This window comes from Myotis davidii, unplaced genomic scaffold, assembly GCF_000327345.1.
Source record: "Myotis davidii unplaced genomic scaffold, ASM32734v1 scaffold122, whole genome shotgun sequence".
Taxonomy (NCBI): Eukaryota; Metazoa; Chordata; class Mammalia; order Chiroptera; family Vespertilionidae; genus Myotis; species Myotis davidii.
The window spans coordinates 387,957-414,388 of record NW_006293234.1 but is presented as its reverse complement, the minus strand read 5'-3'; the positions used below and the strand labels follow the sequence as shown (position 1 = coordinate 414,388).

Sequence of the window (26,432 nt, the reverse complement as noted above, 5' to 3'; positions counted from 1 at the left end):
GCCCATAATTTGCTATTAGTACTGACGATGCCGCTGAAGAGGCTGCTGCTGCTGCTGAATATTTTATAAGCGGGAGGAAGATGTCAGGTCTCCGTTTGGAGGGCTGCCAAGTCTAAATCTCTCACCTTGATGTTGTAGCTCCTCTCCACTTCCACTTTTTCGGCTGCTTGAGAATATCTCCATCTGAATGTCCCATTATTAACTTAATTCAACAAGTTCACACTCAAACTCAGTCTTTTTTAAAAAATGTATTTTATTGATATTTTACAGAGAGGAAGGGAGAGGGATATAGAGTCAGAAGCATCGATCAGCCGCCTCCTGCACACCTCCCACTGGGGATGTGCCCACAACCAAGGTACATGCCCTTGGCCGGAATCGAACCCGGGACCCTTCAGTCCGCAGGCCGACGCTCTATCCACTGAGCCAAACCAGTTAGGGCTCAAACTCAGTCTTTCAGTCCTCAACTCCTCTTGCTGACCACCTTCGTTTTGCTAATAGGACCATTGATCTAGCTGCCCAGACTCAAACATTGAACAGCTATCAAAGGAGCCACTTTGATGAGGGATTCCTATCAGGCACTGTACTGCTAAGAGCTTAGAAGCAGGAATTTTCACTTGTGTTTAATAAGCAGAGGCTGTACCCCCACAGGCCCGTCATAGCCCTCCCTTTGAGTGAGTGTTCTGTCTCCTGGGACTGGGCTGACTCCAAAACCCTGTGAGGTAGGTACCAGCATTACCGTTACCTTAAGATGGAGAAGTTGTGGCTCAGTGAGGCTGGTAATTTAAGGTTACTTAACTAGTGACTGGGGCAGCAGGACTCAGACCTGAGACTGCAAACACCCAGAGCTCCACACCTTCAACCGCCTGTCCTATTCCCTTAAAGTCACCTCTGCGTACCCTTCCCTTGTGCCTGATTGTGAAGACTGTGTCCCTACAGTGTCCATGCCACTGCCCTGTTTTCCATTTCAATGTCACCACTCAGTTCAGCCTCTCATTGCCTCCCACTAGGACCTGGGTGGTCTTTCTGCTCTCTGCTGGTGGATTTCTCTGAAGGAATTGCTTCATGACTACCAAAAGCCTTCGATGACTACCCGGGGTCAGAGCATTGCTTTCTAACCCAGACATTCAGGTTACCGCCCACGAGCCCTTCCCATCTTAGTTCTGACCACTTATCTTTATAAACACTATTTTTTACCTAGGCTGGACTTTTTCCTGTTCTCAGACCTCCTCTGTCTGTTGAAATCTACTTCATGGTCTAGGTAAGTGCTACCTCCTTCATGAATCTTTTCCTGATTCCCTTATTATAATAAAGATATTCTGGAATTTTCTTATAAAGTCATATTCTAGCCTGAACTGTGGTCACTTGTGTACTCATCATCCCAATAGGATGCTGGTCCCTTGGGTTAAATGGTGTGATACTAGTGTCTTTGTGGTTGGTAGTTAGGTAGTATAGTGCCTTCCTATGATGCTTACTCAAAAAGTTCAGATGGACTAAATTTTATTGTTATGTGCTGTTATGTGGTCCATGTATTCAAGATGTTGTCAGTGTAGTAAGGGAAACAAAACTATTGTTCAAAGAGCAGCTAGAGGATAATCAGGAGCTCCACTGTGAGAGTGATGAGAGGAGAATTGGAGGAAAATAATGGATGGAGAAGGATTTAGAGAAAAGGTGAGACCTGCGTTTAATGCTGAAAAGTGAAGAAAGTTGCTGTAAGTGGAAGGGAAAGGCATAAGCAAAGGTAGAGATGGGTGTGGGGGAAGGATGGCACTTTAGGGACAACTATTGAGAAGGAAAAGTACCAGGGAAATTCAGGATGTTTCAGAGTAAAACCCTTCCCTCAAATTTACAGTGACATTTCTTTTTAAGAAAATGTCTAATTTTTAAATTGATATATAATTGACATAATATTGTGTAAGTTTCAGGTGTATGACATGTTGATTTGACACATTTATATATTGCAATGTGCTTACCACCGTGGTGTTAGCTAACACATCCATCAAAATTTCCTACCACAAGGCTTTTTGTGATAACCAGCATTCTTCCCAGTTAGTCACAAGTAGTGAGTTTTTACTATATTTTTATACGACTAGATAATTTCTAAAATTCATCATTGATGACCTGAATTACATACAGTAAATGACAATATACTGGCAAACTGCTTCCTTTTTGCTTTTTAACAGCCATCATGTTTGTTGTTTATTTTTTAAAAATTGATTTCAAAGAAGAAGGGAGAGGGAGAGAGAAATAGACACATCAATGATGAGAGAGAATCATTTCTCGGCTGCCGCCTGCCTGCCCCACACCAGAGATGGAATCCGTAACCGGGGCACGTGCCCCAACTGGGAATTGAACCATGACCTCCTGGTTCATAGGTTGACGCTCAACCACTGAGCCATGCCGGCTGGGCACATAATGTTTTAAGGTTTGATTCCTAACACAGCCTGGTACAGATGGTAAGAAAATCTCATGGATGAAATTTTAGAACTACAAAAAAAAAAAAGCCATTTTTATAATGGATTTTCTACATACTAAATAATTTCCTTCATTCTTATTTAGTCATGCAAAATTGCTCTATGATTGTTCCTGCTATTGTTCCAACAGGAGAGATGTTCTCAAATGTGTAATGAAAATATGAAGCTAATTTACTTGCTGTTTTTGTGATATAATCCAGATTCAAAACTGGTCTATGGAGATTGACAAATATTGGTTGTGATAAATTATTACACAGACATTTTCCCTCTAAGGCACTAACAGAAAAAAATAACAAAAATCATATAGTTCATTTTGAAAAGCTTCCTCCAAAGCCAGAGAAGGCAAGAGATTTTAAAAGTAAATGTGTTTTGGGTGAAAAACGAGACATCGATACATTTTAAAACTATAAAGAACCGACTGTTTTCCCATTTGTTAAATTCTTTTTGGTATGAATTACACACATTTTTTCCTTAGGATTACCGTGTTGCTAATTTTCTCCATATGTGTACAATTTGTCTTTGACCTTTAACTAATGTCCTCTGGGCAGTCCACTTACCATCCAAGAACAATGCCACAGCATCAGTTTACACGCTGAAAGCTCCATAAAAACAAATGATCCATGGTACAAACTACATTAACCAGCAGAATAAGAAGCTATTTCAGCCCTATAAATTTTAGTGCCATCCATTGAAAACCACACTGGGTCACTTCTAAATTCATAAGAACAAAATAGTAAATACACATGTCTTATGTGTTAGCCTGCCGGCGATATATTTTGTGGGAAAGTTTGTTAGCCTAGGAAAACCTATTCAAAGGCACAGCGAGCAGTGTATACTTAAAAGCAGCGTCTCTTTCGAATACATGATTTTATGTATTACAAATACATTTACTATTAAGCATCATGCATATTTAATATCACAACGATTACTTCAGTGCCTGAAAAAGGCTTTATTCACTTTATGGTTTCCATTATTGAAGAGCCAACACTGAGTTCTCCCACAGTTCTGTGAAGTGCAGGCAGCTCACAAGAGCTTCTAGTTTTATCTAGCAGCCCCGCGGGACTACGATAATTGTTATGAAATCATTAATTCTACCTCAGCAGTTTCAACTGTCAGGTACATGTAACAATAATTGCAGTTAATGAATGCTGCTCAATTTATTAAGTAGAAAATGAAAGCCAGTATTCTTTTATATGCAGCACTGAGACACATTAACATTAGTCATTTGTGTACACCATGTTGAATATCCTACTGTCATTTATTGGTCAGGGTATGTAGCCATGTATTTTTTTTAAAACTTCTCTTCCTTAAAAAACAAAGCAGAAAATTCCAGCTCTTTAACTGAAGAGTAATTAAAATAATTAGTACCAAAAGCAATATTTAATAAGACTCTATGTCTATGAAAAAAAATCCAGCAGAACCAAGACTTAGTTCCTTCTTGGGATAAACAAGATTCTTTCTTGTGCCACCCTCCCCAACCCCCACCTTTAAAAGAGTATAAAAAATTCCCAAATCTTCCAGTTGTTTGAAGTATTAATATTTCCTACTCAAACCTTTTGTCAGTAAAACTTTTGTGTACTTAGATACAGCCTATTTCTTGATTTCAAAGAAGTAATACTAGATTTCTTATTTTCAGTCACTCAAAGTAAACGGCATAGACATTTGCAAGAGCAAAGAGTGAAGAGTTTCTAAAAACATAAGATGCAAAGGTATCACTTTTAGGATTCCAGAGGCATCTACTCCCAATAAGTATGCTCTGGCCGTGCCGAGGTCCAATGTGAACAGTCACAATCAGCTTGTACCGTGGGATCATCAAGTCCTTGACCTGGGCTTTAATCACCTAGAATTTAAAAGGAAAAAATACAAAAACGGTTCTCACTTAGCCGCATGGAAACTTAAAAGAGTCTTGCCCTTTGTCATAAATATAATGGATTTAACTTAAGAAAATAGCATGATCCACTGTAGATACTGTCACTAATTGTTGCAGAGCCATAACTATGACTTGCTTTAAGCACTGTCCTCCCGAGAAAGGACATTTAGGGACAAAGTGACAGCACCAGCAATAAATGGACATTTTTCTCAGGCACATGAAAAAAAAACTGTAATCCAGAAAACAGAATTTAATAGAGTTATTATATTCTTTGGAAAATTTATGTTAAGATGGCTTCCCTTCAAAGAACGTTGGCATTAGAGTTACACCATCTTGTTCATGTCTGATGACGAGACCATAAGTCTGCAGTCTCCTGCAATATGACTAATCATAAACGCTCATTAAAGACTGTGTTATAAAAGAGCAAACAGAGGAAATCTGAGAGAGTGCCAGCACTGCAGTCGATAAAAATAGAAATGAATGCGCTTAAATGAATTTAAAGGCCACAATGTCTGTGTTTGATGGCCATCAAAGCTGCCTTGGGGAAGAGAAATGATCATTAAAATTTTTTATCTTTCACAATAATTTAAAAAAATAAATGGGGGCAGTTTTATACATTTTTTAAATGAAATACATGCAAATGATGCACGTAATGATTGTTTTAGACAAAGGCTCTCACACAGAGATGGAATATGACCTAATACATATTTTAATAAAATAAAATATAAATAAGCATTTGTACTGCTACTGCAAATTAATTGCTTTCTTCAAAAAGTAGGGGGTTGTACTCCCTGCAAATATTCTAGTTACAGTTAACTCTTTAGGCAAATCACACATTACCTCAGAAATTGTTTTAGCCATCTGTCTACAGAGCTCTGGGTCATATTGTTCTTCTTGTAGGTAGGTAGTTAACACATCTTTCAGAATATGATTGACGGTAACCACGGGAAAATGCTTGGTAGGACCTGAAAATACGACAAAATTTCTTCCTAAGAAGTCATTTTATTTATTTGTTTATATGTATGTATGTATGTATGTATTGTTTTTAAGAATAGTTTATTGACTTTTTAGAGACAGAGGAAAGGAGAAGAGAGAAATATCAATATGAGAGCTTAACATCTATCAGCCGTCTCCTGCATTCCCCCTACTGGGGATCTTGCCAGCAGCCTGGGCATGTGCCCTCACCACAATTGAACCGGCAACCATTGTGTGCACGGAAGGATACCCAACCAACTGAGCCACACTGGCCTGGGCTAAGAAGTCATTTTATATCATACCCGCCCACCTCACAGGCTAATTAAGAGAACAGAAACATGGAGAGATATTTAATCTTCTGTGTGGCCTTCATTAAAGAAAACACGGTAGTCCTAGATTTCCAGTCAAGTTCTCTGGCAGAGAATAAGACAGTAGACTCATCCATTTGCCAGACGACCTAACGAGTGTGTTCAACCATTGAGGTTTGACACTGAAAAATATCCCCATTCCCAGTTCCCACTATTAATGACCTACATCCAAGTCTCAACACAACACCTCTCTACTGCTTCTGTCTACCTACCACACGGCAACTGGATGGATCGTTCTAAATCCAAGATTTTTTTTTTTTTTTTTTTTTTGCTGTTTACTATATTCTTAGGGCCATTCTTTCTTTAAACCTCTATTGTTGAAAGTGTTACATATGTCCCCTTCTACCTCCCCATTGACCTCTCCCAACCCATATGAATTCATTGGTTAATCTCTTCCCCTCCCCCCGTCCCCTGCCTTCCCTCTGAGGTTTGACAGTTTGCTAGATGTTTCTATGTCTCTAGGTCTTAAGTCCCAGATCTTACCATGATATTTCACTTAGCAAGGTCTAACATTCAGCTCCCACCCTCCCTGTAGCCTCTTCTTCCAACATCACAGGCTCTGCACGATCCTGCTCTACCTCATGGACTTCATCTGTCTTATAAAGCTGCTTGTACATTGTCTCTTGCTCTCTCTCTCTCTCTCTCTCTCTCTCTCTCTCTATATATATATATATATATAGAACATCCTTTCCCATCATGTTCATCTAGAAATATCCACTAGTGTGTTTCAAGGCCAATTCAAAAGTCTTCTCCAGGTAGCCTTCTTGCTCTCTTCCAATAAAAACCATCCCTCCCTCTGCACTCCCTATGCACCCGGGCCCCCACCACTATCTTGGCTCCGAATCTACCCAACAGCTAAGGCACACCTGCCGTTCTCCCCAGTGAAATGAGAAGGTCTGCTAGATTTTTATCCTCTTCAGAGTTGAATACAATGCTAATGGCATAAGAAATATTTAGTTTATGATTTCTGAAATAAGACAGAATCAAACATTTAGAGCGAATAATCATGGTACAGATCATGGCTACTTTTACTGAGCATTTTCTACATGTCAGGCACTATGGTAAGAATGTCATATCTGTTACTTTATATAAACTTCCAGTAGTCTCTGGCGTGAATCTTACTGTTATCTCCCTCTCACAGATGTGAACAGAGGTTTAAATGCATTGCATAATTTGCCCGGAATCACACAGTGGCAGAGCTGGGATGTCCCATGTCTATCTGACTCAGGAGCTCATATTCTTAACCACAGTTAGTCCATGTTCAGATAAGGAGCTTCAGATGGGTCTTCTTTACCTGCCACTCCAGGAATCTTGCCTGTACTTCCTGGGAGTATTAACCTCATCGTCTTTCTGTCACTGTACAATGTGTACCATGTGCCCAGGGCCTGGGGTACAGGGGCTTGATCATTATTTGCTGAATTGATATGGATAAATGGATGAGATGAAGAATTATATCCAATTCTATTGAATATTCATCAGTATCTTTTCAGAGTTTATTTTTAATGACTGTATCTGTCAGGGCCCAAGGGAACACACGACACACCAAAGTTAAGACAATTCCAGGAGGACTTAATAAAGAGACTCCTTTGAGAGGTCTGAGCAGGATGTAGGAAATCTCAAGGAAACTGCCCCTAGGTTAGTGAAAGTGAAGGTGTTACCCTCATCCTACCCCCGGCTTGAGGGATATGAGAAAGGAGCTCTTCCTAGATCCTAGAAGAGGCACGTGGGTCAGGCTCCCTGGAGAGCAGTTATGTCCTTCTGTTGATACAAATAGCCTGAGAGGAACCCACAGGCAGAGTGGAGGGGAAAAGACCCAGCTCACAGCCCTTCCACCCTGCGGCTTCCGACGGAACTTTCCCATTGGCTGAACTGACCCAGAAGGTTACAGCCCATGCTTGTAGCAGAGTTAGGTCAGCCTCCTGAGGCTCAATAAATAGTATTTCAACTGGGAGGAGGGGAGTTATGGGGGGGAAAAGAGGAACAAATGTAATAATCTGAACAATAAAGATTTAATTAAAAAAAAGTACATGATCACAATCAGGAAAAAAAATAGTATTTTCATTTTGATGATTGCATAGGAATTGTTCAATTAAATTTATATTCGTGTGGGAAATGCATCTGAACGTGTAAAACAGGGACATCTGATGCAATGAGTGTGATAATTAACCCCAATAGTTAGCAGCAGGAAGCTCTGTTCTACAAAACAGAGATGAGCAGTTATAAACCTGTGAAAGGTTGGTCTCGGTCACTCCTGCTTTATGGGTCTGTAGGCAAGCTCCTGGTACCATAGACCTCAGAGTCCCTTTCTGTGGATCTTTTCGATATCTACTCAAATATTCTAGTGAAATGAGGCTAAATTTGAGATTGTTTTCCCCCTTTCTATTTAAGAAAATTTAAAATGAACTGCCAGCTTAGACTAAATTAAGTAGATTGCATCCTTTAGATCCATACCTCCCTCTTTCTCACTCCCTCTTACGAAGCACTCATATCACACATACCTTACATTTGACCTACATCACCCACATGACACTTAATTTAGTCATGTGCTATGGCAGTGATGGTGAAACTTTTGAGCTCGGCATGTCAGCATTTTGAAAAACCTTAACTTGCCGAAGCGGGTTTGGCTCAGTGGATAGAGCGTCGGCCTGCGGACTGAAGGGTCCCGGGTTCGATTCCGGTCAAGGGCATGTAACTGGGTTGCGGGCACATCCCCAGTGGGAGATGTGCAGGAGGCGATATTTAAATGCCATTTAACAAAGAAAAATCAACCAAAAAAATGAGTTCGCACGTCACCTCTGACACGCGTGTCATAGGTTCACCATCACTGTGCTATGATGACCATATGCATGGCTCCCTTCAGAAAGTAGTAAACTCCTTCGGTGTGGAAGCCTGTCTGCCTAGTACACCTCCCTGCCATTGGGAACAGCGTCTCCCTTTCCAGGAACTGGTCCTCTTCCTACACTGACCACATGGCTCTTTAGGATCTCCCAGGGCCTCCTTTGAGCCCAAGGCCAGGTCATGGTTGACTGGCCCAGAGGAAACACTTGCCCCAAGCCAGGCCAACTGGAGTCCTTTCTTGGAATTTTTAGTTCAGACTTGATGGGGAGTAGGAGAGGATCCGGCTCTTTCTGTGGCGAAGTTATGCCATGTGATCCTCGGGAGCTGCTGGGGGCCAGTTCTCACAGTGGGAAGGAACCCAGACACGGGGAGAGGAGGAGCTCACACAGTTTGGTGCTAGAGAGGCAGATATCTGGGGGCACTTGAGCCTGTTTCCAGTAGCTCCTGTTGGCCAGATGGACCAATGTCTTTTCTGCACTTTGTTACTTTTTTAAAAAATCTCATTAACCAGATTCTATTGTGAAATAGAATGAGCTTTTCTCACTCCTTTGTGACGCCCCCTCTACAGTCACAGTCATCATTGCCTTGCTCAGGCGGCAATGCTGAGATGCAAAGAGAAAGCGATTATCAGTGTTCAGCTGTTGACTTTCAAAATCAGCTCCCCGAAGCGACTTTCAGAGTCAACCGATGTGAATGCCAAAGCTACTTCTTTCTTTCTTTTTTTAAAAAATCTATTTTATTGAGTTTTTACAGAGAGCAAGGGAGAGGGATAGAGAGAAATATCGATGAGAAGGAAACATCAATCAGCTGCCTCCTGCACAACCCCTACTGGGGATGTGATCATCGACCTGCGGACTGAAAGGTCCCAGGTTCAATTCCGGTCAAGGGCATGTACCTGGGTTGCGGGCACATCCCCAGTGGGAGATGTGCAGGAGGCAGCTAATCGATGTTTCTAACTCTCTATCTCTCTCCCTTCCTCTCTGTAAAAAATCAATAAAATATATTTTAAAAAAAATCAAGGACCTGAAGAAGGTCTGATGGATGAAAAAAAAAAGAGGAAAAACTTGTCCATAAAAATAGATAAGAGAGAATAGATAAAAAATTTAGTCATTTAATATATGTGTCTCAGTTTCTGCAAACTGAGATAATAATAATGACCAAATATTGTTTTTTGTTAGGGTTAAATGAGTTGAACTTTTTAAAGTGCTTACAACAGTGCCTGCCACACACACACACACACACACACACACACTCTCACACACTCATTAGATAATGTTGTTGTTGCTACCTTATTCTGAGGAAGGAAAGCGAGTGCTGGTGCTGAGAAGGCGGCGAGATCAGTAAAGGTGTCAGTAGGGAAGGAGGGAGGCCTCCACAGGGTGGGGTGAAGTCTGAGCTGAGAGACTCATAGGCTGTCCAAGAACGCATCTGATGACAGGGCCTGATCTTCTCACAGAAGGTGAGCTCCAATGATGTCTCTCTCTCTCTATCTTAAAAGTCTACTTTCCATTATGTTGGCTTCATTCTCACTCAGGCTGTCTCAATGTGGCAGCAAATACGGCCACCAATGAGTCTCGTCTGACTTGCTGCTCAGTCAGTGTTTGTAAAGAATCAAGTACCTCTTTAATCATTGCTCCAAAAAGGACCGTGGAGAACTCATTCCATAATTAATAGGAAATTATATTGGATGTCATAGAAGGCTTTTCTTCTCCGTGATCCAAGGTAAAGTCTTAGAGGCAGTCATTTTGAAAAGCAATAACATAATGAATGGAGAAGCAATATAAATATATTTCTTCATTTAATTCTCATAGTATCCCTCTGATATGTGGACTATTAATCCCTATTTATAGATGAAGAAACTGAGATTCAAGGATTCGAAATACCTTGCTTGAACACCATTTATTTAGGATTTGGCAAAACTCATATTCAGATATATTGGATCCTATAGACTGTATTTTTTCTATATGCATGTTTCAGTAATTAATTAGTGAGCAAATGTAAATGGTGTTTCATTACAAGAAATATGGACATTTATTTTACCATTCCCTTTTTTTTTCATTTCATTAATTTACATTCATGTTTCATCCTATTCTTGGTGGCTGTAATTACTCAGATAAAGGGAGGACAAACATGTTAACCATTTAAGATATGTTTAGATGATACAAATATTTTTTGATAGAATGTGAAATATTAAACACAGTAATGCTGCCGATTGACTGATCTCCCACCCCCCACTAATCTGGTCAGTATTGCCTTTTGTAGATATGAGAAATCTTTACCAAGGCCCACAGAGTACCTTTCATATGCAAAATAAGTCCAGAAATAAATAGAAGTAGAAATATGTTTTTGATTTTTAATAAGATGGCTAGTTGGATGCTTAAAAAATTAATTGTCAAGCACAAAAGACTAATTATAGGAGATTAATTCACACAACATTTTGTAAGAATATGTGGAAAATACTATACATATTAAGGTATTTGGAAAATTTCTTTTCTACCCTCTTTTTTTAAAAAAATGAAATTTATGGGGTGACGTAAATTTCAGGTGTGGATTTCTATGTTACAAGATCTGTATATTGCACTGTGTTCCCACCAACCAAAGTAAAATCATCTTTTATTACCATATATTAGGCTACTTTTCTAACTTGGTTCAACATCCAGTACTTCTAAAACTGATAAGACAGTTTAGCCCATTTATTTGAAGAAATAAGTCATGAAAATAAAATATCCCAGGAAGAAGAAACACAGGGCTTCATATTTCAACTCCTTTATCTTGTTGAAATTGGACTCAAACCCTTTCAGTATGCCGAACCCCAAATCATAGGCACGGAAGGGCAAAGATCTTTTAGCTACTAGTGGGTGAAAACCTAACCCAAACTTAGCTTGCCTCGCTAAAAAGCCCAAGAGTACTTTGGACTTAGGATTCAAATGATGGCGTTAGGATGTAATTCTCTCTTCTTAGGCTTCATGTGAGGGCAGGAGAGCAAAAGCTGCCATAGCCCCTACATACATACTTTCAGGTTTCAGGGCCTGATCTGCTTCTTCAACAGCCAAACATTTTTCTGAATTGGATATCAAGGCTTTGATTGATTTGACCAATTGGAGGGTCTATGCCATCCCAGAATTCGTCACTAGTACATCTCTGAGGCTAGGATCAGCTTCACCAGAATGTTAGGGACCCAAAGTAGTAATGATGCTCCATACACACACACACACACCGCTCCTTCTCCACCCCACAAAACTGGGTAAGGTTCTGAGAAGTATAAAAATGCATTGGATGGCAGGAATATTCGTTGTCTACCACAGCATTATGAAAATACCAGTAGACTGACTAATTATGGAGCCTTGTAATCCACGTAGTCTTGGGGATTACTGTAGAAACCCGGCTCCAAGGCTTAATAGGATGCGCGGATGGTCTGTAATTTTCACAGGGTTAACTGGCACAGATGGAACTGCTCCAGCCCATGGGGTCTTTCTTTGGTCACTGGTAAGTCTCTGCGGAATTTCTCTATAGCAGTAATTATATATGGACTCAGATAATAGTGGGCAGGCACGCACTGAGAGAAAACAAGTAGGTCTATAAGGAAACATGAATGGGAAAAGATATTCACTGTGGACTCCACTGGGAGTTTAGGGGCAGGTGCAAAGATCTTTGTTTTCAAAGATCTAAAACCTCAGCGTGAAGGGATAAACATCTCTGTCAACAGGGGACCCAGAATCATTTGCCTTTGCCTTCAAGGCTTTTTTCTCCACCCACCAACAGCACTGGTTGGTTTTGTTAGATAAAACTTTAATGCATAGCTCTTTTATTTCGTGTTTTATATATACACTTCATTTCAAGTATATATAAAATAACCCCACAAGATAATCCCCCCAAATACTCAATGGACTTCTTACTTCAGTCAGACACAATATTCATCAGTGCTGCCCAGTGAACTGTTTGGTGTTTAGCAACCACCGATAAAGAAAAGTAGACCCTCCAGAAGGGTCGGTAAGCGGTTCCGCATGAGCACAAGCAGACTCCCAGATGGGGTGAAGGGATCAAGTCCTGACCTGTCTCCACACAGGTGACCCTTCAAAATCCCAGATTTCTTTAAGATGAGCCTCCCCCAATCCCATTCCTCTCCATTGCCCCAGTCCTACCTCTTCCCGTGGAGGGGAGGGGAGCTGATCAGGACTCATGCAGCCTTAATCAGCTGTGACTCATTGGGGGTTGAGGAGCCTGCTAGCCTCAGTCCCTGAGGGTGAGGGGGAATTCCCTGAGATTCCTTGTTAGGAAAAGCGTGTCCCCATGTCTTGCTAAGTTGCCCTCTGTCCAGCTATCTACATGGAGCCATACTGCTCCCTAGGGAGAAACTCTGCCCCCCCTATCCCCCCCCCCACACACACACACATGAAGAACTGCAGCCTTTGTAGTGCAGAGATGGAGCTGTGGAGAACTCTTTGTAAGCAATTAAAGTTTGGGGTGATAGCACTCGAGAAGAGAAGAGAAGAGAAGAGAAGAGAAGAGAAGAGAAGAGAAGAGAAGAAAAAAGAAAGAAAAGAGAAAAGAGGAAAGAAATTACAGCAGCATCAAATCACTCAGTTAAGATCCCTTCTATTGTACTAGCATTGAAGATAATGCCGGTTATCAAATATTAGTTTAAGTAAATATCACTCACAAAATTAGAAGTTTAACGTAGAAGAGAGTGATAAAATAACACACCCAGCTGATAGGTGTTTTCCATCTGAACTGTAAGGCGAGAGGCAACATCACGCTGGCTAGGTTCATCCATATACGACACAGTACTCACACAGCTGGAAGCAAGGAAGAAAACAAATGTCAGTAGTTACTACAACAATAACAACAAAGCACAATGTTGCTTTCAGCAAAAATATCACACAGGTAAAATTTTCTCTAAAACATTTAAGCAAGTGCCAGGTAAATATCCTGGTGACATATTTAAAGCCCAAAACATTTGAGAGATGGAAACTTTAAGGCGTAAGAAGTTACTTGCGATTGTGATTGAATGCAATAGTGATTGAAGCCCAGTGCCGTGCCCGGGCATCTGATTATTAAGACAGTGTTCGGCCCTGACCGGTTTGGCTCAGTGGATAGAGCGTCGGCCTGTGGACTCAGGGGTCCCGGGTTTGATTCCAGTCTGGGGCATGTACCTTGGTTGCGGGCATATCCCCAGTGGGGGGCATGCAGGAGGCGGCTGATCGATGTTTCTCTCTCATCGATGTTTCTAACTCTCTATCCCTCTCCCCTCCTCTCTGTAAAAAATCAATAAAAAATATTTTTTTTTAAAAAGAGAAAGTGTTCGTGGTTGGTCTGTCTGTGGGGCTGCCACTCACATCACCCCCACAGGTGCAAAGGCTCTCCTCCAAGTGGACAAAGCTCACAACGGGGGCTGGGGAACATACAGAAAACAACACATTGGGAAACAACTCTATATATACATAGGGGGTTATAAAGAATGCAGGATGGTAGGTACCTCACAAATCCCTTTAGTAGAAAAAAAAAAAAAAGAAAAGCGAAAAACTCATCAACATGGTGAGAGAAACCACAATTCACCCAAACGATTGTAAATCAATAAGCATCAATCACCCTTTTCAACGTTCAGAAAGGGTTTAGGCTTGGTTACCAAGGCGATATAAGCTTCTCCAGGTGCTGAACAGGAGACCCAATCCGGAGGAGCCCCTAATGCCCCCCAGGCACTGCTTAATTCTACTAAAGTCAGAGGAAATCCAACTGCCACTCATGGCAGCCTCAGAGTCTCTGCCCCAGTTCTCTCCACCTGTGAAATGGAGGTTAGCCAGATGTCATTTCAAAGGAGGTTATATGATAGTGTGTGTGTGTGTGTGTGTGTGTGTGTGTGTTCAGAGTGACCACTTTGATAAGCAGGCTGTGTTTTTGCTTTCAATAAAAAAGAGATATTTGTCCTTAATTGTTGGAATTTTTTTCTTTCACGAGGAGTTTAAAATACTTAGTTCTCAGCTATTTGGAATTAGCGAGCTTCTTGCAAAGCGATATTTTAAGAAAATTATGGCTAATCTATTTTTTATAATCCTTTAACACAATACAATTTACACAATAAATTAAGGTTTCCCCGGAAGGTGATGCAAGAAATTATGGCTGCTTTTTCACGACGGCTTTCTGGATTAGTGATTTAGTCCCTATTCTTGTAACACCTGCTGTCCTCAATTTGTTGCTCCCTTTGAAGTAGCATGCAACCTGCTTGGCTGTGTTGGCTGCAGGTGTTGTGGGCAGTACTGCAGAAGACAGCTTCTCCTTAACGTTGCATAAGCCCCTTGATTCTAAGATAAGCCAGCCTGTCCCAATATAATAAATGCTACTTTTAACTCTGCAAAACATTTCCTATAATGATCTTATCTTACCTTCACAATGCTCTTTTAAGTAAGTAAAAGGGTCATTATTCTACCCAGTTCAGAGACACAGGGAACAATGCAAAAGGCTTACTTTCCACACATAGGAAAGGCAGATGTATTTCAAATATCCTATACCCCTCAAAGTCTCACATATGATTGTATTTGACAGAATGAAAAAAGGGGGTAATGACTACCTGAAAGATTAGTTACTGCCATTAACAGTTACACAAACATAAGAAGGTATAATAAAATCCCTATTTCTTTTCTACTGAATACCATCCTAAACACTCACAGAAAGGGAGCAGAGTTGGTACAAAACTCAGATTTGCAAAAGTTAGACGTCTAAGACAAGAAAGCAAATCAGGGTTTTGACAAACAGTCATTATTGTTTGCGATCGCCATGTCACTTACAAGTTGATACTCAGCGCAGTTTAATATTTTCAGTACGAAATGGGTATCACAGGGTGCCTAGAAACCCCACTGGCTGAAGACTATGGGCAAATAGGAAGCTTTGCAGTGACCTTTTTTGATTAATTAAGATGGTTTTGTTAGAGGCACCTCTCACCGTCACCAGAAGGTGTTACGGGGCAGCCCTCTGAGTCACCGGGAGAGGGCTGTCCCCAACCTCGATCCTTGTCTTCTCATACAAATGAATTTATAGGAGAGACCTTGACTGCCTTGTGAAAAGCCAATTTATCAAAGCAATTAAAGCATGCACCTTTATTGAAAAAAACAGAGCAAGTAAGCAAACCTATACATCTGGCTTATGAAGAACATACGGGCTCCCAGCTAATCTGAAGAGCATGTTGGGTGAGGGTTTGAGGCAGCATATACCCTCTTGCCTATAGGTTTCAAAATTCCTCTGCTGAATATTTTGGTATAGATTAAGTCTCAAAGTCTTTTTTTTTTTTTTAACTTTGTTGTGACCCTCCCAGAATTCATGAGAAGCACCTGCCAACTTTATCTTGCCAAGCCCGAGACTGCTGGCTTCTCTGCGTAGGGAGTAAAACTTCCCCTTCTTATTTTTTCTTTCCCCCCTTCCTCTCCCCCTGTCTGTATTCTTTCATTAGGGAGGTTTTTAACCATTTGCTCTCAAGTGTCTTGTTAGTTACAAGCTGGCTGCAAATTGCCCACACTCTTTGGCCTTGTTTTAACTTTCCTATCTCAGTTTCCCTATTTCTCCTGACCCGGAATCTTGTAACAGTTCCATTCAGTGTCTTTTTATTCCCACAGTAATCATGTGTATAATCATTGCATAGTCCTTGTAAAAAGTTCAAAGCGTAGAAAAGTATAAAGAACAAAGTAAAATTACACAAAAAAGTACTAACCACTCTGGTTATCTAACCATTGTTAACATTAAAAGAAATATTTTCAGATGTGATTTTACATATGTGATTACATGATCGATGTTGTTTTTCCCTTCTCAGAAATGTATCATGAATAATTTTCTATGTCAATGAATAGTAATCTACATGAATATTTTAAACACCAAGAGTGTATTTAACATGAACATACTACATTTTATTTAACTGTTTATTCTTTAAGTTATCTAGGTTGTTTCCATTATTCTACTATTATAAAGAAAATTATAATGATCATAGTGGCAGGGACTGCCCTTTGCTTTCCAATGTTGTTCTTTCTTCCTTGGTCACAGAACCTTAAATTTGTAGGACTGTTTCTCTCTAAATTAAAGACAAATTTTTGGACTTCTTTGGTGCCATGTGGCTTGTGACATAAGTGAAAGCTTTGGATGGAAATTCTGAAAGAGTTTTCTTAAAAGAACTAATTCAACCAAGAGGAGCCAGTGTGTGCCCTCCTTGATGACTGGAATATGGGTCTGATGGCGAGAGTTCAGCCGCTATCTTGGGTCTTGAGATCATCTTTTGGATTATGGATCAGAAAAAGAATGTCTAGATCCCTGAACTACTCCCCTCCATACTTCTTATGTAAGAGAAAAATGTATTTCGGTTTTAAGCCACTGTTTTAAAAATTATTATTATAAAAATTAGAGCTATAATTGATTCAAATTCTGATACAGAATTTTTTTCTTGGAATTGGGATGCTGCAAGTAATAGAGCACAAAACTTAGAGTTAGTTTTGTAAAGGAGACAGGGCTTTGGGGAGTGAGGTTTCAGATATTTTGCTGGAAATCTGGCATCCCGGATCATGCAAAGGGAAAATATTTAATTAGTCTATCAATTTCTGTACCTTGGATGGCTGACCATTTATAAACCAAGACTATAATTGCATGTACAATTAGAGGGAAATTATACTTAAAATGTTTATGGTATTTTTGGAACTGAAACCTGATAGTTCCAATACTAGAATGAGATGAGTTGAAAAAAGGGAGAGAGAAGAAGAAGTTGAACAGAAAAAATAGAAAAAAGGTATTTCTCGAAATAAGACAAAATATTAAAAATGCTTGTAATCTGAGCAACTGACATTAAACTAGAATAGGAACTCAGTAAATTTTTAGAAGTAAAAGAAATCCTATATTTGAAAGTTGGGAATTACCAATATTAATTCAGAATATTGGCTTACCCAAATATATATTTTTTTCTTTTTATTTATTCATTTTTAGAGAGAGAAAGGGTGAGAGAAAGAGAAAGAGAAAGAGAAGAAACATCAATTTGTTGTTCCACACATTCATTGGTTGATTCTTGTATAGCCCTGACTGTGGGTTGAACCCACAACCTTGGCATGTTGGGAAAACACTCTAATCAACTGAGCTACCTGGCCAGAAACATACATGTTTTCTATTGATAAACAGGTTTACTCAAGCCCTTGGAAAATTTTATAGATAAAAATGTGAGATGTTTGAAGAGAAAACATTTTAATTACTAGTTCTGCATACACAGCACAATACATTTATTGAGTATATGTCACACCATTTCCAGTGGATGAATTTTAGTTGTCTATGACCAGACTTTCCCTAGTGTATCATACTAACTCTTCTAGAGTCATTGCAAAGGGAATGCTGTAGTGGATCTTGTTATTTATTTTTAAATTAAAAATTCTTTTATTGTTGAAAGTATTACATATATCCCCTTTCTCCCACTGGCCCCTTCTAACCCTCCTCCCCAGGCCTTCACCACCTGACAATATGGTGATTTTTTAAAAAATAAGAACTTATTTTTATTTTATTTTTTAAAATATATTTTATTGATTTTTATTTTTTTACAGAGAGGAAGGAAGAGGGATAGAGTTAGAAACATCGATGAGAGAGAAACATCAATCAGCTGCCTCCTGCACACTCCCTACTGGGGATGTGCCCACAACCAAGGTACATGCTATTGACCAGAATCAAACCTGGGACCTTTCAGTCCACAGGCCGACGCTCTATCCACTGAGCCAAACCAGTTAGGGCGTGATTTTGTTTTTTAAATGTAAAAAATGTTCTTGCTGTTTATGTTTATCATCAGCTTCTTGGCATTAATGGAGAAAATATTTCAAAATATATACAAGGCAGATGTAAAGTTTTAGAAAGAAAGGTAGATTACTGGTAAATCTTGTGTAAACTGGTGAAAACACTGAACAAATCAACTAACATTCTAGAGAGAAGAGTAACAATTTATAATCCAATGTAAATTTCAGTTAATACTTGGAATCACATGTACTGTTGCTGAGGGCAGACTTGAAATTAACCTGGATGCAGAAATAGCTGCATAAAATTGGCCCACGGTAACAAAGTCACCTTTCAATATTGTACTTGAGACCCGGGAAACTTCCCATGCTAACTAACCCATAGCCTGTGTTCTGGTTACACAGAAAAGGGGCAGAAAATAAAAATAAACAGCTAAGGAGTTGGAATATATTTATTCTTCCATGAAATTCAGTTTTACTGAAAACATCTTACAAATTTACTTGCTGACCATTCCTTGAACTACACAGAATAAGTGCAAGGCATGTTTTATTGTTTTGGCTGTTAGAGATAGAAACAATTATTTCTTTTTTTTTTTTTAAATATATTTTTTTATTGATTTTTTACAGAGAGAAAGGGAGAGAGACAGAGAGTTAGAAACATCGATGAGAGAGAGACATCGATCAGCTGCCTCCTGCACATCTCCCACTGGGGATGTGCCCGCAACCCAGGTACATGCCCTTGACCGGAATCGAACCTGGGACCTTTCAGTCCGCAGGCCGACGCTCTATCCACTGAGCCAAACCGGCTTCGGCAGAAACAATTATTTCAATTAAATCTCACTAGCCACACATACCATGTAATTTTCATTGAGGAGTCATTCCCAGACGTTTCACTGCCATTATTACTTAGTTATTTTGAAACTGCAGTAAGAGATAATATTTGAATGCACAGGCAGCCTTAAAGCCATTAATTTAGTAGATTAAGAAGGTCAGAATATCATCTCTTCTGTTACCATGAGATATCTGGAAATACCATATTTTGAAATCATGTGCTGCCTCCTAGTGGGGATATTTCAGAGCGCACAGAGAAAAAGAAGACTCCAGGGTATAAATTTGCACTCCCCACCCCTCCATCTTTCAACAAATATGCCCTGCCCAGAATGCACGGGCGAAGTGGGAAGTTCTTACAGTGCAAAGAAAGTCCCTGTGCTTGAGAAGGAAGACGTAGAAAACAAGATAAAATATGCATCGTTATGCTCTTACCTGAGAACTTCCTACCTCAAAGCTTCTATGGATAATTTTATGCATGGTATGCTTACAGCAGAAGCATACCTACTCTTCCTCTGCCAGGAGAAGGTATAAGTTGCTTGATAAGGTAATTTAGTTTTATGGCCATTTAATTGATAGCAAGTTTGCTGGATTTTTATGTAGTTTTAAGATAGGTTTGTGCTATTATGCTACCAGTGCGTTCCAGTGAAGAGCTGTGGGATCCATACTCAAAGTTCTCAGAGCACGACATCACCAGAATTTTGGTTTGAGGCAAAAGAGAGACTCTCATCACCAGCGTTAGGCCTGGCCTCCTAGCTGAACTAGAGGACTCAGAGATAATAGGCCTGGATATCATGTCACATGATCCCGGGAAAGTAACCTAACCTCGGGTTTCAATTTCCATTTTAAGAACGTGAGAGTGGCACATCTGTTCAAATACTGTTTGAGGCTGCCAAAGGCTGAGCTTCCAACAAGGAAGATGCCATTGTAAATACCTGCTCTTACCCATGGGTGGGAAACAAGGTTCTGCTGAATGAAGAGCTCGTTAATGCAAGTCCCACATACATAGCCAATTTTCAGGAAATGAGAATTCTTGGCCATAAGCAAAAGCCCATTTTGCCACTTCCTAATTCTGCAGCTTTGGAGGCTCAGCTTCTCGAAGCATCTGTTTCTTCATTTGTCATCTTATAGAGCAGGGGTTGGCAAACATTTCTGTAAAATTCCATATAGCATTTTTTTTGGCTTTGTGGGACCTATGATTTCCATTGCAACTACTCAACTCTGTAGTTCTAGTGGGAAAGCAGCCAGAGGCAATACATACATAAAAAGTCGTGGATATGTTCCAATGAAAAATTATTTATAAATACTGAAATTTGGGTTTCTTATAATTTTCACATGACAAAAATATTACTCTCTTTTTAATTTTTTTTAACCATGTAATAACCATACTTAACTAGGGCCATACAAAAACAGGTGGCAGGTTGAACTTGGCCCTTGGGCCATAGTTTGCCACTCTCTGTAATATACCTTCTGTAAGACTTAAGTGAGGTTATAGTGAGGGCTCAACAGATGTCAGCTAGTATCACCCTTATTACTATTAATTGTTGAAGTGAAATACAAAGTATGATGACAACTATGTATGCTTGCATAGAAATAAATGTGATGTGTTAACAGTTAGGATATTGAGATAGTAAGATCCAGCTTAAGAAGTTTCTTTTTTTAAAAAGAAAGCATAAAATTACATTAGAATTAAGCATAATTTAAATAAAAACACACAACCCTAAAAACTGTTAACAATAATTATATTGACTATAAATTCTATTGATTTTTTTAAGAGAGAGTGGAAGAGAGCGGGAAAGACAGAGAGAAATATGGATGCGAGAGAAACAAATCAATTGGTTGCAACTAAAGTACGTGCGGGGAGAAGCCTGCAACTGAAGATGTGTCCTTGACTGGGATTAAATCCAGGTCCCTTCCGTTCACAGGCCAATACTCTATCCACTGAGCCAAACCGGCTAGGGATTCTATCATCTATCTATGCATTCTATCATCCTTTCACAATTCAGAGGGCTCTTTGGGTGTTCATTATGCCAGGGGATCAATGTTAGGCATTGGTTACCACTGTATGAGACTGTAGACATAAAAACCAAGGCTGCAGAGTTAAATCTATACAGACCTTATGCCACACCTAAGAACCTGCTTTCCCAGTAGATCTACACTCTACTCTTCTTTGCCCACCTTATCTGTGTGTTTATTGCTATAAACACACAGACAAGGCCACAATCTAATGAGCGAGATAGACAAACAAACAAAGAAACAAACATGCCCAATACAGTACCACATACAAGGGAAAAGCAGCAGGAACAGAAAGGACGAGCGTCCAACACAGTCTGGAAGTGGAAGTGGCTGTAGTTGGATTGTTAGAGAGCTTCCTGGAGAGATAGACGGAGATGGAGACAAATCCTGAAGGAGGAGGAGAAGGAAGCCAGAGTGTAAGAAGAATATTCCTGATAAAGGTGCCCCATGGGAAAGGAACGTAAGGCAATGGCTGGAGGTGAGACAGAGCACTGAGGGATGATAGATATGGGAGTGAGTACGGCTGGAGCATAAACGCTAGCAGGACAGTGGGGAGATGGTGCCTGAGAAGTAGACAAAGGTCTGTAGACCCTATGTCAGCGACTTCCTTCTTGTGTGCCACAAGAATGTTTAAAACAAGCAATATCTGACCATTTAATCAGGGCACTGACCTCTTTTCCCCTAGATTGTCAAATAAAAAAATAACAGTTAACACAATAACCATCTGGTGTGAATGAATAAAAATTAAACCTATTTTTTTGGTCAGATCAGCACAAACATATTTTTTTGGTGTGCTGACGAATTTAATAATTAGTTTATGTGTACATGAGATGAAAAAGGTTGAAAGTCACTGCCATATGCCAACCTCATGATTTAGGACTGTATCCTAGTCATTAAATCATCACTTGACTTGTAAGCGGCAGTTATTTCACAGTAAAATGATAAAAACGATGCCCACCTAGTAGGAGTAATGCTGGGGGGCAGAAAGGAGATAGTGTGTTAGGTCCATAGTATACTTCAGGATATACTTTATACTACTGAAACTGATCTATTAAAATTGTTTTGAAATAACTTTCAGATGAAAGGTATATGCTTTTCCATAAAGCACTACCATTTCAAAACAATGTCTGCATTTCATAGCCTCTAAGCCTTCAGAATTTTTGAGCTGACGATGAATTTCATGAAGGAGAATCACCATGCAGTCTAGTCTAAGACCGGGATGAAGACAATGAAATTACGCAGGAGTTAGAGCTGGGGAGGTAGCCTCCTAAAGGGCTCTGCATTGCAAGGCCATGTGGCAGCTCTTCATGTGCTCTTCAAGAAAAAGTGTAGAGGCTAATTCTGAATGTTTTGTTTGAGAGTTCAAATTCCTACTTCAACATGTATCAAAACAATTATCCCTTAAATGTATTTGTTAGTGAGAAATCGATTCTAATGTGTTGATAAAACTATTTTTGGATTTGTGTTGCTTTTAGTTTGTGTTTATACTTCAATAACAAAGAGTGGTCTCTAATTCTTCAAATTTGGCCATGCTCTGATTCTCTATGACTTTCTAATTTGCTTTGAGAGGAAAGAGGTAAATGAAGTATGTAAATAGGGATAACAGTTTAGTCTTTGGATGAGAAAAATTTTTTTTATTAATCATGGAACATGATTTCTTGTCAGATTATAATAAATATTTTCTTGAAAAAAATTGAATTTAAGCTAACAATTATTTAAAAATACATCATTGAAAGAACTCTTATGAACTCTTATACATAAATATTGGAAATAGCAGCCCAAATGGCTAGGATCAGAAGCAAAAGTTACAGAGGTTAACTATTCTCCCAGCTTTACTTCTGTCATGCTAAGATTGCAATTCCTTTGTATTTCTTATCTGTAAAAGAGAGATTGTGCTCGTAATCCACAAATATCCAAGGTTGGAAAGTGTAATTTTATTTATTTGATTTTTAAATTAAATCTTTATTGTTGAAAGTATTATATATGTCCCCTTCTCCCTCCCCCCCCTTTGGTCCCTTCTAGCCCACCCTCACCTTACCCACCTACCCACTCCCCAACCCCGTGCCCCAGGCCTTCATCATCCTAATGTCTGTGTCCAAGGGTTATGCACATACGCATACAAGTTTGGAAAGTAGAATTGTATATAATAAAAGCCTAATATGCTAAGTGTACATTTGTCCAGTTGGCCATTCAACCAATCAAAGCATAATATGCTAATGATATGCTAAGGCTGCTCAACTGCTCACTATGATGTGCACTGACCACCAGGGAGCAGTCGACCAGTCACTATGATGTGCACTGACCACCAGGGGGCAGATGCTTTGACTGGTATAGGTTAGCTTGCTGCTGGGGTCTGGCAGATTGGGACTGAGCGAGATGGGCTGCACATGCCCTGGAGCCCTCCTGTGGTCTTTCCTTGGCTGGCCAACCTCCTGCATCCCTCCCTGGCCTCAGCCTGGCCTGCACCCTTACCATCCAGGGGAATCCAGGCTGAGGGACCCCCCCCCCCCCCCCCGAGTGCATGAATTTTGTTCACCGGATCTCTAGTTTTAAGTAAATGCATTGATACATTCTGAGAGTAGGAAGATTTGGTTTCAGAATTCTAATGTAAATCTATCCCAGTTCTTACGATCTCTGTTCCACAGGACACACTAGCTCCTGTTTCTCAACCACAGGGATTAATTACTACACCACATCCTTCAGTTCTATGAGACTGTTAAGAAAGAAAGGCTGCCATATAAGTTAATTGACCCCTGCACTGAATAATTTGCTTTGTTTTCTTTCCAATGGCAGTCAAATAGAAATGCCATGAAAATATAAAAAATTGATTTATCTCTTTAGGAGACCAAATGCAATATGCAGCAAGAGCCAAAACAATAAAAAGAACTTATTACCCTTTGACCCACTAATTCTACTTCTGGGAAGGAAGCAAACAGAGGCATTATACAGTAGAAAAGAAAAACAATGGAAACAAACTGAAAGTGACCAGAATTATAAACTGACCAAGTATTATGCAGCCATTTATAAGGGCACAAACAATGGTTGTGAAAATACATTATAAAATTTGTATTAAATAACGCTAAATACATTGTATATGTATATGTTGATTGCAAAAGTGCTTAAACTATGAATTTATATAATATTGAAGATGAGAATTCATGAGGCATGTAGGAAGTATCCAGTCTACATTGTATATAGTGTTCTTTTGAGCAGATGATTTTCTGGGGTAGTTTTTGAAACAGTAAAAAATGCTGCTGGGAAAAACGTATCACTTATTTTTTCTCAGTTTCTTTCTCTTTTCTTTTTAAAATATGCCTCCCAAAGATGACCGGAACCTTGTACTTGTCCATTTTCTCTCTTTTTACTTCCAAAAGGAAATGTTTTCTTTCCCCCTGATAAACATGAACCTGTTTATTCAGTAATTGAACTTAAGATATTAGACCTTCAGTTACTCACTCTTTGATGCGCCTATGATGTTCCTTCTGCCGGAACTCATGGCTACTCAGAGAAGACACACTCCCCGCTTTCTTCAATGAACCAGCCGTTCTGTCTTTAGCAAGGTCTGCCATCATCACAACCTATGGAAGAAAACTTCTGTTAAAACAGCAGGCGAAAGATCTGAAACCATTTTAGTCTCACTCAGATATTCATGCTAAATAAAGTACACAGGTACTTTACCATTTTTGAACAGAGAAGTGGGGTTTCTTTAAGAGTGATTTTTAATGTATGATGTTACTCTGGTCAGTTCGACTGGACATATGATAACACTGATAACTTTTATTTATGCAGTAGTATACTTACTCCACATAAGCAGATACTAAACTGCAGCACATTGCTTAACTACTCTTACTTTAAAACTTAAAATTAATTGTCTTCCCCAAAGGGTATTTTTCCCCCCAAGCAACCATGATCGGCTTTGTAAAAAACAAACAGAACTTAACTTTTAACTCAGAATTTATTGGAACACCTACCCCCCCACAAATGCTTGTTTATTTTTATTTTTATTTTTTTAATTTCTTTTATATTTATTAGAGTGGCAATTACTCTGATAAATATTTAATTTCAATCACCCAACCTAAACTTTTTTTAATCTTTGTTTTTTTTTATTGCTTAAAGTATTACAAAGGGTATTACATATGTATCCTTTTTTATTTTCCCCGCCCTTGACAATCCCCTGGCCTCCCCTACCCCCCAGTGACTTATGCCCATTGGTTATGCTTATATGCATGCATACAAGTCCTTCGGTTGATCTCAAATCAACCGACAAATGCTTATTTAAATGCTGGTAGTAGGAACGGACTTTCCGGAACTTAGACGATAACTCTACTGCCCTACTACCTATATACCAAGTTAGATATTCATTTAAATTATTTTATACTCTGTAAACCTGAGAGCCCTAGCAAGGAGACACTGTGCCAGACACTAACACTGGCAGTTGAGTGGCTGGGGCCGACAAGAACATCACCTCAAACCAGTGTGTCAGTGTCAGGACAGAGACAAAATGCACCGAAGGGCACACAAATATGGCAGAGGTGTACTGTGTGTTGGGAAGAGAGGCGGCGGTGTATATGTGTGTGCGACTGTGTGCCTGTGTATGAGGGTGCATTCATGAGTGTGAGCATCTTTGTGTAGGTAAGTACCTGTGAGTGTTTCTCTCTGTGGGCATGTGTCTGTGTGTGAGCTCGAGTCCTTGTGAGTGTGTGAGGCTGCATTAGTGAGAGTGTCTGTGTACCTGAATGTAAGCATTGCCTGTGTGTACCCGTGTGCATCTGTGTGTACATATGTGTGAATGAGTGATTTTCGGGGTGTACCTGAGTGAGTGGCTTTGTGAGTGTGTGTGAACCTTTGTGTGTGATGCATCTACGTACGGAATGTGTGTGTGAGCTGAGTGCGAGCATCTGTGTGTGCGCATGTCTGTGGAGTGTCCGTGTGTGGACAGGGCTCACTGAGACTGAAGAAGTGGCGCATTCAGGTTCCCATCCGAAGGGACACAGACCTGAGTCTGCTCACCTGTTTCCCATGGGAGGGGAGGGGCGTCAGGCCGGCGCAGGAAGACTGCTCAGGACTGGCCAGCTGTGCAGTGGGCATCACCGGAAAGCCCAGATGCGCAGGTGGTCAGGTGACCAAAGACCAGACCCACGTCCAGTTCCCAAATTTGGGGCCACTTTTTCTTATTTGTTTGGGGGAAGAGAAGCAAGGCGTCAGAGAGGTCGTGGCCCAGGCAGGCTATTTCTCACCACAGGGCCTCCTTCCTGGGTCCCTGCAGCGCAGGGCCCTGCGGTTGGTCCGCATTTAGTCCGCTGGTCCCCGCCCGCCCGGGTGCCCCGCGCAG

At 40.1% G+C, this 26,432-nt stretch overlaps 1 protein-coding gene across 1 annotated transcript; it reads right to left on the bottom strand.

Annotated features, from left to right (window-relative positions):
• Positions 1–2,850: 2,850 nt before the first annotated feature.
• TCTEX1D1 (Tctex1 domain containing 1) lies at positions 2,851–24,843 on the bottom strand. Its single transcript, XM_015565999.1, has 4 exons — positions 24,557–24,843; positions 13,227–13,318; positions 5,182–5,306; positions 2,851–4,311 (listed from the first exon to the last, which is right to left on the bottom strand). Exons 1-4 carry the CDS (start codon positions 24,670–24,672, stop codon positions 4,108–4,110), a joined length of 537 nt encoding a protein of 178 aa, XP_015421485.1. The 5' UTR covers positions 24,673–24,843; the 3' UTR covers positions 2,851–4,107.
• Positions 24,844–26,432: the final 1,589 nt, after the last annotated feature.

Bases quoted from the DNA above. Each gene is read 5' to 3' on its own strand.
- TCTEX1D1 (XM_015565999.1), bottom strand. From the start codon at position 24,672: ATGATGGCAGACCTTGCTAAAGACAGAACGGCTGGTTCATTGAAGAAA. The intron at 13,319-24,556 runs GTGAGTAACTGA...CCTTGCTTCCAG, and splicing joins CATCATAGGCGCATCAAAGA to CTGTGTGAGTACTGTGTCGT. The intron at 5,307-13,226 runs GTGTGTTATTTT...TCGTATTTTCAG, and splicing joins GGAAAACACCTATCAGCTGG to GTCCTACCAAGCATTTTCCC.